We start from the raw sequence: 18,044 nt of genomic DNA on the forward strand, positions 1-18,044 counted from the left end.
ATATAAAGTGTTTTACAAGAAGCCCGGTTTGGATAATTATCCAATACGGGTATCAAATCGGATCATTTTTGCAGTTAATTAGCGGCTAAGTAACTAATTTAACGATCCAAAACAATCCAAAACGAACCAATATTCCAAAAATATATATAGCCCTTTTATCATTTCATATTATTCGTATAATCACAATCAGTCAGTAAAACCCCGTAAAATACAGAGAAAATGTCGAATTAATATCGCGTTCTTGAGAATCAAACACACAAACGAAGGCGTTATCGAACTCCGATTCAGGTGTGTAATATATCAAAACGAAGCTCTCAAAATCTTCTTTCTGAATCAACCATTTGTTTTTGCCCAGAAATCAAGGTATTTTTCAGATTTAATTATTTTATTTCAAATTAATTATGGATTAAATTATGGATTTTTGTTTCTGCTGTTTTTGATATGATATAATGGTATAATCATGTAGATAATAATTTTCTGGTCAATTTGGTATATTATATGTCAAAAACTGAGTTCAATAACATGTTCAAATTGTTGTTTGATTCTCGAAATTAAAATTAGGGTTTATGTTCTTTGAATTTTTTCAATTGAAAATTAGGACTTTCTTACATAGGGGTTATTGATGCAACTGATTAGTATCATTGGATAAATCGTGTTGAGAGGAGTTTATTGAGGTCAGTTTGAGCACCGAAGGATACAAGAAAGAGCTCGCTGGAAAACTCGAGTTTGTCGATTTCCGGCGGCTTTTCTCGGCAATCCACGCACGTACAGAGCAAACCAAAGGCACGATAGTAATCAGGACAGTTAGTTGTTGAGTTCTGCAGTTTTTGAATGAATTCTGGGCAAGGTGACGATTGTCGGCGTCTTTTTCCGGCGAAGCAGGGCGGCGGCTGCAAAATTGCAGTTTGGCCCCCTGACTTTTAAAGATGGTGATGATTAGTCACCCTATTTTCATTTTTGTTAAATCAACCCCTGCAGTTTTCTAAACTTTTAATTTCTGTACTCTAGTTTCCAAAATTTACGAAAACAGGATTTCTGTTTACTTTATTTTAAAAAAGATATTTCTATTATTTTAAAAATTAGAAAAATTGTTTATTTAATTATTTTAAATTCAAAAAATTATTTTAATTATTTAATTATTCAAGAATAAATTGAAACTATTTTATTAATTATTTTTAATTAATTTTTAATTATTTTAATTAATCAATTAATTTATAATTAATTGATTAATTAATTTAATTAATTAATTTTAATTGATTTAATAATTAGATTTAATTATTTAAAATTGATTTAAAAATTCAGAAAAATAGTTTCGAGTTTTAAAATATTACTTTAAATTATTTTCAAGGCTCGATAATTATTTTAAAGTCAGATTCAGGTGTGCGGACCCTATTATTTAATTATAAAATGATTCGGAGACCCGTTTTAATTCCGACAAATGTTCAAAAATTCAAATTAAATACCTGGAAAATCATTTTGACTCTGAATCTTCTTTGAAAAATTATTTTGATCGAATACCTTACGTGTTATGTTCTATGTGCTCACTGTTTGATGCGTTATATGCCTATGTGGTTGTGGTTTGACTATTTTAGTCATAAATTTCAATCCGTAAATTCGGATTTGGGTGAAACGAAGGGTAGATAAAAGTTTATGACGTCTATGTGACGATTAGAATAAAATGAGTATGAATAATTGATAGATATTTGTGATGCCTAGCAGAGTCAGCAAGGCATAAAAAAGGAAACCTGTGATCCATAAATAGAATTGAAGCGTAGAAAGAGAAGGCAAGTGATAGATAAATAGAAGCAAGGCATAAAAAGAGAAGGAAAGTGGTTGATGAGTAAAATTATTAGATGAGTACAAGTAAAGTGGAAATCGTCGATGATAAGGCAAGTACTTCTGAACCTTCTTCAAGATATATTACAAATATTTTTGAACTATTTCATAATATGTCGCTATTATTCAAAATAACTCATATTTTATATTAAAAGCACTTAAAACTATTTAACCTTGAACCCTGATTCTTATTGATCTTGAGCCATAAGCCTTATTCTTCATAAACCATTGATTATTGAATTCCCAGATACTAGCCATACACATACGATACTACTCCACAAATACATATCTATCACATACTGATTCTGATATTGAATTTCTTAACATACCAACCCTTATTCCTTGTTTAACAGAAGACCAATTCTTGGAACCCTTGAACCCTTGGTCTTTTACTTTCTGATTCTTTCCTTGATTGAAAGCCAATCTTTTTGAATTCCATGTTATGCCTTCATGGTGTTATGAATCACCCTATGCTTCAAGTTAAATGTTGTTTATGATTTAACTTATTGATTTACATTGGTTATCTTATTGAATTGTTTTAGAATTGGATGGTTTTATAAATATGGACCAGATTCGTGGTCAGACCAAATTCGTGGTTATAATAGGCCAATGCGTGCCTTGGATCCAGTATATAGAGCAAAGCGGGGAGCCTTGCTCGGGGTTAGTGCGTGACTGATCAGCAGCCTAACCTTGGTTTTTAAAATGAAAAGTGAATATCCAATTCTAATCATTGCTTATTCAGAAACTTGATTCTTCTGAATCATTTCAATTGGTGATTATTTAACCTCAATTGCTGCTATTATTAGTTGCTGAGCTAGTAAGCTCACTCTTGCAAAAAAAATTTTTATGTTTTCAACAGTTGAAGAAGAAAGTGTTGGTAACGAGGATTCCATGTCCAGTGTGCGAGCTAGGGTTTCCGGTTAAATTGGATCGAGCTAGCAGGAGTTTTATAGTGTAGGTGAGTTATGCAAGATTGTAACAACGATATCATTAGCAATTGTAAGTTGAACTAGTTGGGTTTTGGTACGATGTAATAAAAGTTAGGATTGTGGCTTGTTTTCATACTTTAACCTGTTGCGATCCGTGGTTGTGCAAAGAAGGGTCAATGCATATAATATTTCATACACAGGTTTATATATTGTGTGAGTAGTGAGCCCCAAACTTCTGACCCGGGTTTGGAGGGCGTCACAAATTATATCTAACACAGTTAGAGCACCAGCAAAGTAGGTCTCAGATAAATACTTGACAAAGCTTTTGAAATTGTCAGGAGCTTGGTTAGCATCTGTGAAAGCCAGGTAGTTGGTTCCATCCTTAGGGATAACAGCTCTGACATTGTTTGATGCCATTTGAAGTGTTTAAATTTAAGGGGGTAAGAGATTTGAGAGAGAAATAATTCGAAATGAGAGAGAATGATTAAGATTTGTAAAAGTTGGGTCACTTGAGATCTCGAAAGCGTAAAGAGAGTTTATGTCGAGATGTCTGGGTATTTATAGAAAAAGATAAGTGACTTGTCGAGAAGTAGAAATAAACGTTTGGGATTTGCTTATTGAGGAGTCACGTGTGAGAATAGATACATATCCACATGTCAATTTCCCGACTCGTATCAAGAACTAGATAATGACTTATCGAGATGTCAAATAAATACCCAGTTTGTCCTGAATGGACTAAATTTTTTTCAATTTATATTTGAATAAATCAAAATAAAATTAGAATAATTTTATATCAATAGTATTTTACTGAAACAATTTATTAGTTTAAATTGTTTCAGTTCTAAGTTGTCGAGAAGTCTAAAATATATACTTGTAAAAAACTCTATGAATTAACATATACCGAGATCTCTACAATGACTTATCGAGAAGTCACAATAAGGCTTGTCGAGAAGTCCTTCGAGAAGTCAGGAAAATGACTTATTGAGAACTCTATCAAGAATTCTCAAAATGACTTGGCAAGAAGTCAGTTAGACTTATCGAGAACTCGGTTCTCTATATACTTTTGTTCTTTTTGGTTCTGTCTTATGTTAATTTCACATATTGAAAATTTAAATTAACAGTTAGACATTTTTCTTAGAATTTGAAAAATTCCAAGCTAAATTTTGAATTTTGAAAAATAAATATACAGAGAATTCTGAAATATTTATAACTCATATTCCACTTAATTTCCAATTAAATCAAATTAATTTCAATTTACTAGAAATTAATCTGCTGCAACACATTAGCTGAGTTCTTGCCTTTAGGACGAAGAGTTTAACATTCCAATTTCACCAACAAGTCTAGTGAAAGTTGCTTCATCCAAAGGTTTAGTGAAAATGTCAGCTAATTATTTTTTCGTTGGAACAAAAATAAGCTCAAAAGTACCATTTGCAGCATGTTCTCTAATAAAATGGTACCTTAGATCAATGTGCTTTGTTCTAGAATGGTTAACTGGATTATCAACAATAGAAATAGCACTAGTATTATCACACATAATTAGAATTTTGTATAACATTAGGCCATAGTCCATTAGCTGATTTCTAATCCAAAGCACTTGAGCACAGCAACTTCCAGCAGCTATGTATTCAACCTCAGCTGTGGAAGTTGACACATATTGTTATTTCTTACTATAATAGGGTACAAGTCTTTGTCCAAGAAATTGACAGCTTCCACTAATGCTCTTTCTGTCAACCCTGCATCCAGCAAAATCTGCATCTGTGTATCCAACAACTTCAAATCAAGTTCCCTTAGGATACCACAATCCCAAGTTTGGTGTTCCCTTTAAGTATTTGAAAATTCTATTCCCAGCCATCAAATGTGATTCCTTTGGATTCGCTTGAAATCTTGCACACAGACATGTTACAAACATAATATCTTGTCTGCTAGCAGCCAAATACAACAAAAATTCAATCATCCTTTATAACCTGAAATGTCTACACTTTTTCCTTTCTTATCTTCATCCAACTTTGAATATGTAGACATAGGTGTTGATGCAGGTGAACAATCAACCATTTCAAATTTCTTAAATAAATCTTTAACATAATTGGTTTGGCTGATGAAGATTTCATCACTTCTTTGACTGACTTGAAGTCCAAGAAAGTAACTTAATTCACCCATCATACTCATTTCATATTCACTCTGTATGAGTCTTGAGAATCTTTGACATAATTTTTCATTAGTAGAACCAAAAATGATATCATCCACATAGATTTGAAGTAAGATCATATCACCACCATGCTGCTTGTAGAATAGAGTCTTGTCGATTGTTCCTCTAGTGAATCCATGTTTTAGCAGAAATTCTGACAATGTGTCATACCAAGCTCTAGGTTCTTGCTTTAATCCATAGAGAGCCTTGATTAGTTTGTAGAAAAAGTCTGAAAATTCTGGATCTTCAAAGCCAGGTGGCTGTTGCACATGATCTTCTTCTTCCAACTCACCATTAAGGAATGCACTCTTTACATTTATTTGGTACACTTTATAGTTTGAGTGTGCAGCAAATGCAAGAAAGATCCTTATTGCTTCAAGTCTTGAAATTGGAGCAAAATTTTCACAATAATCAATTCCTTCCTCATGTGAGTAGCCTTTTGCAACCAACATTGCTTTATTTCTTGTTACAATATTATTTTCATCCATTTTGTTCCTGTACACCCACTTTGTTCCAATTATACTTCTGTTCTTTGGTGCAGGAATCAACTTCCAAACTTTGTTTCTTTCAAACTAATTTAGCTCTTCTTGCATCACTACTAGAAAAAGTAGAATATACATCGCCTCTTAGACATCGGTTGCTATTGGCACCGATGTAAAAAGTGTTTTTTACATCGGTTTTAATCAACCGATGTGTTTTTATAATATAGACATTAGTTTTTTAGCCCAACCGATGTTATAAGTCCGTTTTAAAAAATTTATCCAGCGCGCCTCTCCCGTTTCCCCCCTTGGTCAAATAATTCATTCCCTCTTATTTTTTCCTTAGCCAAAATTTTAAGTCACATATCTTCCCCCCTTTTCTAACACTAGATTAAAATAAATTAAAAATTAAATTTTATATACTCTTAAATAATAACATATAAAACATTAAGTTAAGAAAATCAAAGACACTGAACTCTCTCATCTAAGTCTAGTTGGCTGAAGAACACCCACTACCATCCCTCTGTATCTTCTCAGATGCTTTCTGTATGTGCTTTCAGTCTCTCTCTATGTTTTATGCGCTTTCTCTTCTCAGTATACTCTCATCGAAGTTTAAGGGGTCGAAGGAGGTTGTTCAAGTCAGAGTTTAGAGCTCAAATTGGATTTTAAAGCTTAAGTCTGAGTTTAAGGCTAAATTGAAAGTTAAAGCTAAATCAGAGATCAAAGTTTGAATTGGGTAAGCTTTAAACCCTAATTTTATAATTATGGGTTCCAATTTGAAAACCTATTTTTTTTTAATTTTTTAATTAGCCGAGTGATTATTTTTAATTGGGTAAGTTTGATTGTTTTTTAATTTGAAACCCTAATTTTTTAAACCAATTACTAACATGGAAAATACACGGGTAATAATGTATTAAGTAGTTGCTTCATCCATGACAGTTGGTACTATTTTATTGACTTTGTTTTTTGATTAATGTTACTTTAAACATAGCATTCTGAAGTATATCACTACAGTCGGATGGGTGTGTTGAGAAATTACATGGGGTGCGAGAACTTGAGTCAATCTCATGTATGTTTTTATCTTCCTCGGATGGAAAAGCTCTCAACAGTCATTGAAGATAGTACCGTTTCTTAAAACGCGCATAATGTGGCTTCTGTTAGGTGAAATTGCTGGTTTTTATCCTCCCACACACCTGTTCTTCCATCACCTCCTCTCACTGCACAAAGATTGATAGAATAAATATCATATAGAGAAGAGATAGACAAAGAAGTCTGTCAAAAGGGGCCGATGGATCGCCCTTAATGCCCAACAAGTCCCATGCCTTTCTTGGCCCAACCGGCTGGCGATTTCTGACAAGTCTTTATGCATCGGGTATGTAATATAATTAATGAATCCAAGGCCCTGTTCAGATTTATAAACTTCTGTCTCTATATTTAACTATTTTATGTGTAGGATGATGAATTGGAAAAAAGAATTGAAGTCTAGGAAGGAAGTTGAAATTATAATGTAAGTACTATTGTTTTCGGTGTTGTGCAAATGATAAGGTCATGATATAGTTTGATTAATTTACTAAAAAAACATAACACGGCTATTGCAAGTACCAAGTTATCATGTATTTTTCTTGATTCACATGAAGCTGGTGCCTGTGGTCTAGAGCTCCTGCCTAGAGCCTAGGATATCAAGCCTTATATTGTCTACTCATAAATTTTTTGTCTTTTGATGTATAATACTCTTGCTTTCGGGGGGGGGGTAGGAAGGGTTTCTTTAAGCTCCAACATTTTAAGTAAGTTGTACCCTTTTATGTTATTTCTCATATAATTCATATGATGTTTATCGCCACATCTTCTTACATAAATTTCTTCTTAGCAGTGTATACTGAACTGCTAATGTTGTGAACAAGCCAAAATAGTTTATCTTCTTATGTTAACCATTATGTTTTAAATTGCAACTAATGAGACGGAGTCAAAATTATGTTGTTGAAACTTATGAGACGGAGTCATCAGACTCAGACTCGTACTCCTCCTTTGAGGTGAGTCAAAATTTTACCGCAAAAGAGAGCACCGAGGAGAAAGGTCCTGAAGTTCAATCCAGTGCAAAATGGTATGTAGGTCAATTCTACATACTGTATTTGAGCATCTTTGTTCTCGCTCTCAGTTTCATTAAATGTATGTCCTATAAAACTAAATCATTTTGCTGATACAAGCTAAGAACTCATTTTGTTGAAAGGTCCTGAAGTTCAATCCAGTGAATGCAGGTGGAATTGTTGAGACAACATTCTCACCAGGAAAATACTCTCTTGAGATGATTTCTGTTGCTTACAAAAATATGAACAGTAGGCCACTCTCCATGACAAGGTAGAAACTCTATTTGATGGCTGAATATTGAAATCTGCATTTACAGAAGTTACCAAAAACTAGGACCTACAGGTAACTACTGTGATATTTGCTATAGCCTCATGGCAACTGTTTTCAGTTTACAATCTTTTTCTAATATGTTCTATCTTGGATATTTCTGAACACTGTAAATAATGACCGTGGTAAATTATGAGTGACATGTGTTCTGGAAATTATCATTTTCAGAGGGTATAAAAATTATTTCTGGAAGCTGCTTTAAATTTTTCAAACTTCCAGAGCTAGAAAAAATTCTGTAAATTCAAATTCCAATTCACAGCAGGAGGCAATTTCTTCCTACAACCACCTGAACCAAATTCCTTCCTCAACAGGTTTCATAGTATTGTAACATGGTGGTATGTATTATCAGTCTTGGGATCTTATCAATATGACCTGTACTTTGACAAATAAGCATGCTATTTTAAGTATTATCAACTGTCATTGATAATGGTCAGAGTTTTGCACGATAATGTCCCTGAATACTTAAGTTTGCTTTCAATGCTTGAAACTTGTGGTGATTCTATAAATACTGACGAACTTAAAGCCGAGTCAATCGTCAATCTTTGTAAATTGAGAGAGAGGTTGTCATGATATGTTGCGTGGAATTCGAGGCCTGATCCTGTAGGGGCTCTCCGGGATTTTATCTTCTCAACTAGAAAGGTTAGACCTCCTAGGATATAGTTCCACCATTGTTGGAAGGTTGCTGGTTTATATGATATATTTCTATCTTCACTTTTTAGAAATGAATTCTTTATTTCTGATTTTGATATGAATACATATATAATGTTCTCAATCTCTCTGATGTTACGTGGCACTTGTTTTCTTTTCAGAGTTGTGACCATCCTTACATTTCCTTACATTGTCGATCCTTCTCGCAAACACCTGATTACTAAAGATCTTCACAACTCCTGAAAAGTTTTGCATACTTTCCTGTTTGGTTTCGTTGTTAGTATTGCCGGTACTAAGTCAAATTATTTATATAGACAATAGTAGAATAGATGGATGGATATATGTAGTACTTGATGTTTGTATTAGATGAATCTGTTGTACCAGATGTTTGAATATTGGTTGTTAGATTTATAGATAACATGTATTATGCAGTAATTAGTTTTGGTAGTTTGGCAAATTTTTGGCATCTATATTTTTAAAATTTGCATTAATAAAACAGGTAAAGACATCATTACAGTGGAAAATGATGTATGTCAAAGCTTAAAATATTAGTTTTAGTTGAACATTGACATCAGTAAAACTGATTAAAACCGATGTTAAATACTACAACAAAAAAAGTCTTAAAACAGAAAACCGATGTTATTAAGCTTTATAGACATCAGTTTGTCACCAATAAAAATCGGTTTCCAATAAAAAACCGATGTCAAATGTTATATTTACATCGGTTTTAAAGGAAAGCCGTTGTTACTGCTATAAGTAACATCAGTTTAATGGGTAAATGGAAAGATTTTTCTTAGCTCGCATATATTTAAATTGATAAAAATATCATATTATGATGTTATATGAAGATTAGATATGCATGAGAAATTTAATATCAAGTTACAGATATTGGTTTCACTCAAAGAACTGATGTTATATGTCTTATTTAATATCAGTTTAAAACCGATGTTAAATAGGGGGTCTTTAACATCACCCACGAAGACATCGGATTTGTTTGTTCATAGACATCGGTTTTTAGCCGATGTCTATTGACGTTTTTCTAATAGTGCATAGCAGATATCGAGTCAGGATCAAGTAGAGCTTCCTCAGTTTTCTTAGGCTCAATTTGTGAAAGAAAGCATGCATGTAGACATTCATTAGAAATTACGATTCTAGTCCACACACTAGCATTTGGATCACCAATAATTGCATCTCTAGTGTGACTCTTATCCCACTTTCTGGTATGATTTGGTTGACTTGAATTTTCTGCATTTTCTTCACCATTGGCATGACTTGCAGAACTTTCTTCTCCCCCCTAAGTTTGTGCTATCAAATTCAGGTGTTTGAGATGAGCTTCCATTCTCATGGTTCACTTGCTCAGGTGACTCTTCATTCATTCTGTTGCTTATGTTGATCTCAGCTTCATCTTCAGAATCACTATCAATGTTGAGATTTTCAAACTTAAGAGCTTTACCTTCATTTTCATCAAGGCATTCCAAGCCTGAACACTTGTCATCATCAAAAGTCACATATGTGCTTTCCATAATCTTCTTTTGTTCAAGCACATAAACTCTGTAGGCAGTTCTTTCCAATGAATATCCCAGAAAAATTTATTCAAAAACTTTAGAGTCAAATTTTCCCACATATTCAGAGTTGTCTTTTAACACAAAACACTTACTTCCTAACACATGCAGATGCTTCACAGTAGGATTCCTTTTTTGATTGAATTGAGTAGGATGACTTGCAAAGACTTTTGTTGATGAGATATCTGTTTTGAGTATAGCATGCAATGTTGGCAGCTTCTTCCCAAAAACTTGTTGGCAACTTGGCATCTTGTAGCATTGTTCTAGCAGCATCTACTAGTGTTCTATTCTTTCTCTCAACTAACCCATTTTGATGAGGTGTCCTTGAAGCTGAGAACTCTTGAACGATACTCAAAAGTGCATATAACAAGTGCATATTTCTTTCTAGAAATAGATACAACATTAACTAGTCCAAACAGGTCCATGTGAATGAGTTGCAAAGGTGCACTTATGGAATTCACAGCTTTGCTCTTGTGACTAGACCTCTTCATTTTGCCTTTTTGACAAGCATCATAAACTTTATTTTATGCGAACTCCAAATTTGACATGTCTCTCACTAACTCCTTTTTCACCAAGATATTGATTACTTTGTAATTCAGGTGAGAGAGCTTATTGTGCCACATGTTACTTTGCTCAATAGATGGCTTGGTGTGGAAGCAACAAATACCATCCTTATTTGCTGAGTATAAGTCTGCAACAAACAAGCTTCCCTTTCTTGCTCCTTTCAAAACAACTTCACCAGTCTTTTTGCTGATAATTGAGCATTCTTCTTTGCCAATTGAAATATTGAATCATTTATATGTGAATTAACTGACACTCAGGAGATTGACTTCAAGACCAACTACCAGTGCTACATCTTCAATGACAACATTTCCAGAAACTAGCTTGTTATATCCCATTGTGAATCCTTTGTTGTCTCTAAAAGTCACCAATGGGCCAACCATCTCCTCAAATTGTGATAGTAGGGCTTTATCACTTGTCATATGCCTGGAGCATCCAATGTCTATGATCCATATGACATTCTTCACCTTGCCCTGCACACAATGAGGATTAAGCGTGTTTAGCTACCCAAGCAGTGTTGGGTACTTTCTTCTTGTTAACAGAACTTGCAAAAGTAGAATGTGATGATTCAAAAAGAACAGTGTTTAAATTTTGATTTCCAGTTTCCTTCTCAGCTGTAGACTCAATTCTTGCATCTTTGAGATTTACTCTCAGTCTATGACAACTTGTCATTACTTTCATATTGCAAGGAATGCAATCAAATTTGTCATAGAAGGAATAGGGATCTTCAGTCTTTGCTTCATTGTATCTGCATGCTCCCACTTTTGGCTCACTAACATCCTTTTTACAAATATAAGTTAGGTGATTTGTAGAGCCATACTTCTGACATTGTTTCTCGGGAGCATCTGCAACAAATGCAAAGTTATTGCTTTTGTTCACTTTAATTTTCCCATTCACGTTCTTCTTTCTCCTTTCTGCATTCTCAGTCTTGATTTCCTTGATTGGATTCTTAGAAACTTGATCTACCATGGGCTTCTTTTCAGTTTTAGGAGTTGGAGTTGTTTTCGTGCATTTCTTCTCATTGTCTTCATTTGTAAGCTCTTGCTTGATGACCAACTCAACTTCACTGAAACTGACTTCACATGCCTTGAACAAAGGTGCATCAACTTTTCTCAGCATAAATGAGACATCTTGATTTGCAATAACTTTACCTTGTTGCCTTCACTTTTCTTATTATTGTTCAAGGCATCATAGTCCAAACCAATAGTTATGTTAGCACATGGCTTGTTCTTCTCATGGTACTGTCCAACCAATTGAGATGCATTCCTAAAAGACTTCAGTTTCACCTCATTCTTCTCCAACTTTTCCATCAATACAACTTCAATTTCACTAGCACACTTCAGCTTGTTCTTCAAATATTCATTTTCTTTCTTGACAGTTTCAAGCTCAACAAGCTGTAGTTCCAAATCTTGCTTCTCAATCTCAAGGTTCTCATTTAACTTTGATAGTCTACTCACTTCTTCAGTAGCTACCACCATGCTTGCGTGGATATGGAAAATCTCTACACTCATCTTTTCAACAGTTTCTTTATATTGTCTTCTATTTAAATCAATGGTAGCTAGAGTTGGTATCTCTGATTTTGATGAGGATGATTCTCCTTGCTCAAGAGCCATAAGTGCATAGCTTCCAAACTCCTCATTCTCATCTTCATCATCAGTATCATCCCAACTATTTCCTTCAGCAATGTAAGCATTTCCTTGCGGTTTTTTCAAGAGAGATTCATACTTTGCCTCAAATTCCAAATAGTCTTTGTCCTTCTTCACCTTCTTAGACTTCATGCACTCAGTAGCAAAGTGACCCAACTCATCACAGTTGAAGCACCTTATTTTTGATCTGTCAACAAATCCAGTCTTGTAGCCACCTTTGCTAGCTGAGTTATACTGAGCTTTTGGTTTTCAATTGTTGCTGTTGGAAGACTGTCCCTTATTCTTGAAAAACCTTGGATTTTTTACCCTTATGTTAGAAAACTTTCTAGCTAAGTAAACCACAGATTGGTCCATCTCATCTAGCTCATCAAGGGTATAGAATTCATCTTCCTCTAGCTCCAAAATAACTTGCTTCTAAGGTCCTTTGTTCTTTTGCTCCACAAAATTGAATAACTAGAACTTGAGTATCTTGTTCATCTTCACTTGCTTAACTGTCATTTACAACTAAGGCGCTGAAATCATCAACCACATGTCTTTAGTTTGCCTTTAATGACTTTCTTTGCAACATTTCAAACTCATAAGTTTTCAAGATCCCATATAAAACTTCCAGTATTATTCTGCTCAAGTCTCTTCCTTCTCTAATAGCTGATATTTTCTATTCAAGGTGGTCAGGAAGAGCTAGCTAGAAATTTAGGTTAACCTCCTCAGCTTCATAATACTTATCATGGAGCTGCAAGTCATTTATTAATTTGTTAAACCTTTCAAAACCTTCAGTAGTTCCTTCTTTAGGCTTTGCCATAAAACCCTCATACTGAGACATAAATATCCACCTTTGATTTGATCTAACTTCCTTTGTACCCTCACACAAAATTTCAATCTTCTCCCAAACTTGTTTGGCCGTGTCATTGTTGACAATATTGTTGTACATAACATTGTCAAGTGACTCTAACAGAATTAGTTGCAGGCCACTATTCATAGATTGACCATCCTTATGAACAACATCATCTTCTTTTTTAAAAGTATATAGTTAATTTTACCAAAGGCTGGTATCTTGATATTGCTTATCTTTTGTGCACTCATACTTCCAAGATCTTGATCTGTTTACTTTCAGATTTTGCTCTGATACTACTTGTTAGATATTGAGTACAACACAGGGGGGTGAATGTGTTTCTTTTGATTTTTAGTCATTTTGAACAGTTTGGATATTGTGTGTGAATAAAGCAGTTTAATTGTATAGATATTGTGTAAGGAGAATTAAAACAAGCACAATATTTCAAAACTCACTTAATTTGTATTAATTAAGTTTGTCTTGCTACAAGTTCTGTGTTCTTAAAAATATAAGAACTCGGCTTCTTCCTTGAGAGAATAAAAGAAAATATGAATCTGTTTGTTACTCCTAAACTAAGGACCAGTGCATGCTTTATACGCTAGTAGCACATGTTTACAAAACTTGCACTAAAATGTACTAAACTCTTTTCTAAAGCAAACTTTTTCTATTTTCATTTCTAGCTTAGCAAATCTATGCAGAATTTTGCAGGTCTGTGACCATCACTTGTCTAGTTAATCTTGGCCCTTGATCTTGTATTCTCTCCAGCTACTTTGTAGACTTTTCAATCTAATTGATAGATCGTTTGTTGACTGATAATCTTAATTTTGAATTTGTTTGCATTCTATATTTGATAGGCACATCGAGATCTCCAGTTTATTCTGTAGAGAAGTGACATCTCGATAAGTATAATGACTTATCGAGATCTCTGAGTTCTCTATAGGTATATTTGACTTGTTGATGTCTCTTGATCTTTGCATGTTGAATGACTTGTCGATATGTCTGAGATCTCTACATGTAGAATTGACTTGTCGATATCTCTCAAATTTATATATACATTTTGACTTGTCGATATCTCCAATCTTCACATCTTCATTTTGGCTTGTTGATATCTCTGAGTTCTCTACATGCAGAAATGACTTGTCGATTTTTGAACTTCTCGATAAATCATTCTTGACTTCTCGAATGACTTCTCTATATTGCTTGATCCATGACTTGTCGATATCTTGACTTAGAATATTTTTCATAAAACAGTTTATTCAACTCCAAGCTTCTTCACTTTTCTCTGAGGCATGATCATGACTTGATCTTCATCCAGAGTTTATTCCTTAACTTGAATCTGTTTACAGAAAAATACTCCAGTCTAATCTTCTAACATTTTTACAGACTCAAAGAATACAATACAAAATACAAAGTTGATTATCAAACAACTAAGTCTCAAGGTTGTCAATGTAACTTAGTCTTGTTATTATACATGCATGTCTTACACAACACAAACATCCTAAATGTGACTGTTATTTTTTACAGAGATGATAATTCATGAACTCCAGCGACATTACTTCTTTGAGTAAAGTAATTATCATGAACTGTAATTGCTTCTACGAATAATGATCGTCGCATCCAAAATCTTCTACGAAAAAATTCATCTAGATATGTTGTTGTATCAGAAAAGTAATCATGATAAAGTCTAGCATGACCTTCTTCTTTATTTCGATTAAACACACGATGATTCATTACTGACCCACCATGACGCGACGCCGTATTTTCTCTACATTGTTAATAATATCGATAAGCAACATTAGTCATCGTCACTAGGGCTTGAGCCTCTTCTTCTGCATCCATTAGCTCGTGGATAATTCGAATATTATTTGACATCGTGGAATGAATTCAAGTATGTTTGGATAATATACTGGGACTTCTAACAAATATATATATAATATATATATATATATAATATATATATAATATTAAAATATAGCCGTTAGAATAAAGCTGTTAGAATATACCTGTAAGAATATTGTCGTTGGAATATAGACGTTAGAAAGTATTCCCTACGTCCCTTTTTGGTTGTCACATTTCTATTTTTATTGGTCAAGTTGACTAATTTTTTACTAAAAATTTTAAGTTGCTCTTACATTATTTAAAAAATAAAAAAATTACATATTAAAGTAGATTAAAAGTTCTTTCCAATGATTTTTTTATATTATCAATTGATAAAATATTAATTAATTTTGGTCAAATTTTGATCTATTTGACCGTTTAAAAGTCAAATGTTACAATTAAAAAGGGAAGAGAGTAGTTGTTAATATATGTATAGGCACATGTACAAATAGAAATAAGCCTTAAAATCTCCGGCAAAAAAAATAAGTCTCAAAATGAAAACTAAAAATTAATCTATACCCTAGATTAATCTCATGTAATGGCCACTATAGGCACCACAAAGATATACACAATTTCAGCTAATCTCCACCGTTTTTCATTCGATTTTTCCCATTAATCATTGAGTTTTTTTTTAAAATTCGACTTCGGTATATTTTTCTCCATCATCCAATGATCAATTTACATACCATGTGTGCTATATTTCGTCGCGATTTAAAAAAAAAAGAATTTTAATTTCCAGTTTTCATTATAACAGAATTTCTAGTGAGTGGCACTTTATATATATATATTTAGTTACAATTTCAAAATTCAAATTATCAATTGAATATTATTTTTGAAATACAGGGAACGATATTGTTGGAATGAAATAACTTTGTCCCAGTATTTTAGGGAACCATATGAGTTCAAAACACAGAATTTTGTTGGAGTTGCTCTCGTGCACTAATTTCTCAAAAATGTTATTATTAATTACTAAATCCTGTTTCAAACTAAACGTAGAACAATGTTTTGTTAAATTGATTGTATCCTCTTTGGTGATGCTCTGGATCACTGAAGATTGATTATGGTAGGTTTCTAAAGGTTCTTACGTTTGTTTCATGACAACTGTATACAGGGAAAGAACAAAAATTAAAACAAGAAATCGTTATCAACAACTTAAATGAGAAGAGATGTTTAAATAGCACCAATGTTCTTAAGGCCAAGAACAACCCCAACCCCAATAATGTGACCAACAGTTCCACAGGCCAAGGTATCGGCAAGGGTGAAACCAGCAGGGTCCCCTGTTTGTAAGCCAGAGTCCCTCACTTCAAGCTTCAATCCTGCGGTTGCCTTCCTGTTTGCTGATGGCGCCAACCCGAACCTTCCAGCAAAAAGCATCAAGCTTGTAGCAGTCACCATTATCTACACATAAGTATGAATATTACTATCTGTTTTGAAGCCAAGTCAAGCTTTTCGCTTGTGTTTTTAAGTTGATGGTAAATAATATTACTACACGTAATAAATTTGTTTACTATCACGATTCACAGGTGTTCAAGGAACAAGAGATGATATTAATACAACTAGAAATACTATATGATTACCAAGTTGGTTGATGATCCGATAAAATCACAACGGGCTCCCAAAGCTCCATTCCCTTTGAGCTTCATTGGTCGAACTGATACCTGTTGCAATGACCATGCATTTCATTAACCTAATTGACGATTTGGAAAATGATATAGCATTGTCATGTGTAACATATATGAAGCATAATAAGAAATCTTTTCATATCGACAGTGATTAGGTATGGATGCTTCCTCACCTTCATTGTACGTATACGAAAAAATCAGTTGTTAACCAGATTTCAGGGTAAAAGTATTCTAGGTCCATTCCTTTGAATCAGAGAGCGAGGAGTAATTGAAAAGACTAAATATCTAGATGTTAGAAGACTGTCAAGTGTCTCAGTAACCAATTGAACTTGAGAGTTGGGACTGCTCGTTGATTCGTTGTGTTGTATCGGTATACCTGATCTGTACATGGCCGACTCTTCCAGAATGCTAAAGTGCAGGAAAAACCACCAAATGGATCGTACATCTTAACACTAGCTAGTTGCTAATCATTGCAAGCACTGCAGTCTGTTAATTTCTTTCTTGCACATTTAGTATACTTTATTCCTAATTTCTTTTTGCTAAGTTAATTTGCTGAACTGATCATACTTTAAGCTGCTAGAAGTTCAACTTTCAGATTTGATATACCTTCAAGGTACACCATACACCAATGCATATCACATTTCGTTAAGGGAATATCGAAACTGTGTGTTCAGATACCATGTTCTTTTCTTTACTGATCTCATTGACTTAGTAAAGTTTTCACTAATTTTAAATGGCTGTGAAACTAGGAATGCATTATGGGAGAAAAGTCCCAAATCAAATACTCAATCTACAATTTATTTGTTCCTGACTTGACATATGAATATGAATATTGTACTACTCAAATTTCAAACAGATCAACTAAACAAAATATACTGGCAAAAGAACAACAAGCAATAAGAAACATCACAAAACTAAAAATTTAACTCACACACACAGACATGAAGTAAAAGAGGAAATGAGAGACGGACCAAGCTTCTGACAGGGGTGGAGACTGATAAAGAATTGGCTCTGAGACCATTGAACTGAGGGATAGTTGTCATAGCTGCAGTTGCCATTTTTGCTGATGACAATAAAAAGATGTATGTATAAAATTCAACAGATTTATGAATAAATTCAAGTCCCTGGGAAATTAACAAGTTTATAAACTATAAGCAGGTCAGTGCTGTCACAGCCACATGAAGAGTTTGTGGACTCTGGTTGATGCAGGATACACTAAAGAATCTTGTTGCTGACATGGCAATTGTGTATTGGCAATCCTTTTTGGATAAGATTTTGTTTATATAATTTGTTGGATAGGAATAGATTTATACTATCATGAAAAAGAAATAATGACCTGGATCATCATCATTACTATCAGAATTCGTGTGATTATTTAGGCTGTTATTTAAATAGAGTCTTCATAGCTACTGACATTAAATTCAACAATTTCTACGCCAAATCAAAAAGATTAATGA

At 33.6% G+C, this 18,044-nt stretch overlaps 1 protein-coding gene across 1 annotated transcript; it reads right to left on the bottom strand.

Annotated features, from left to right (window-relative positions):
* Window positions 1–16,071: 16,071 nt before the first annotated feature.
* On the bottom strand, window positions 16,072–17,722 carry LOC141677579 (photosystem I reaction center subunit psaK, chloroplastic-like). Its single transcript, XM_074483575.1, has 3 exons — window positions 17,559–17,722; window positions 16,543–16,623; window positions 16,072–16,363 (listed from the first exon to the last, which is right to left on the bottom strand). The coding sequence occupies exons 1-3, from the start codon at window positions 17,643–17,645 to the stop codon at window positions 16,136–16,138; spliced, it is 396 nt and encodes a 131-aa protein (XP_074339676.1). The 5' UTR covers window positions 17,646–17,722; the 3' UTR covers window positions 16,072–16,135.
* Between the last annotated feature and the right edge of the window lie 322 nt (window positions 17,723–18,044).

This window comes from Apium graveolens, chromosome 8 (genome assembly GCF_009905375.1).
Source record: "Apium graveolens cultivar Ventura chromosome 8, ASM990537v1, whole genome shotgun sequence".
Lineage (NCBI taxonomy): Eukaryota > Viridiplantae > Streptophyta > Magnoliopsida > Apiales > Apiaceae > Apium > Apium graveolens.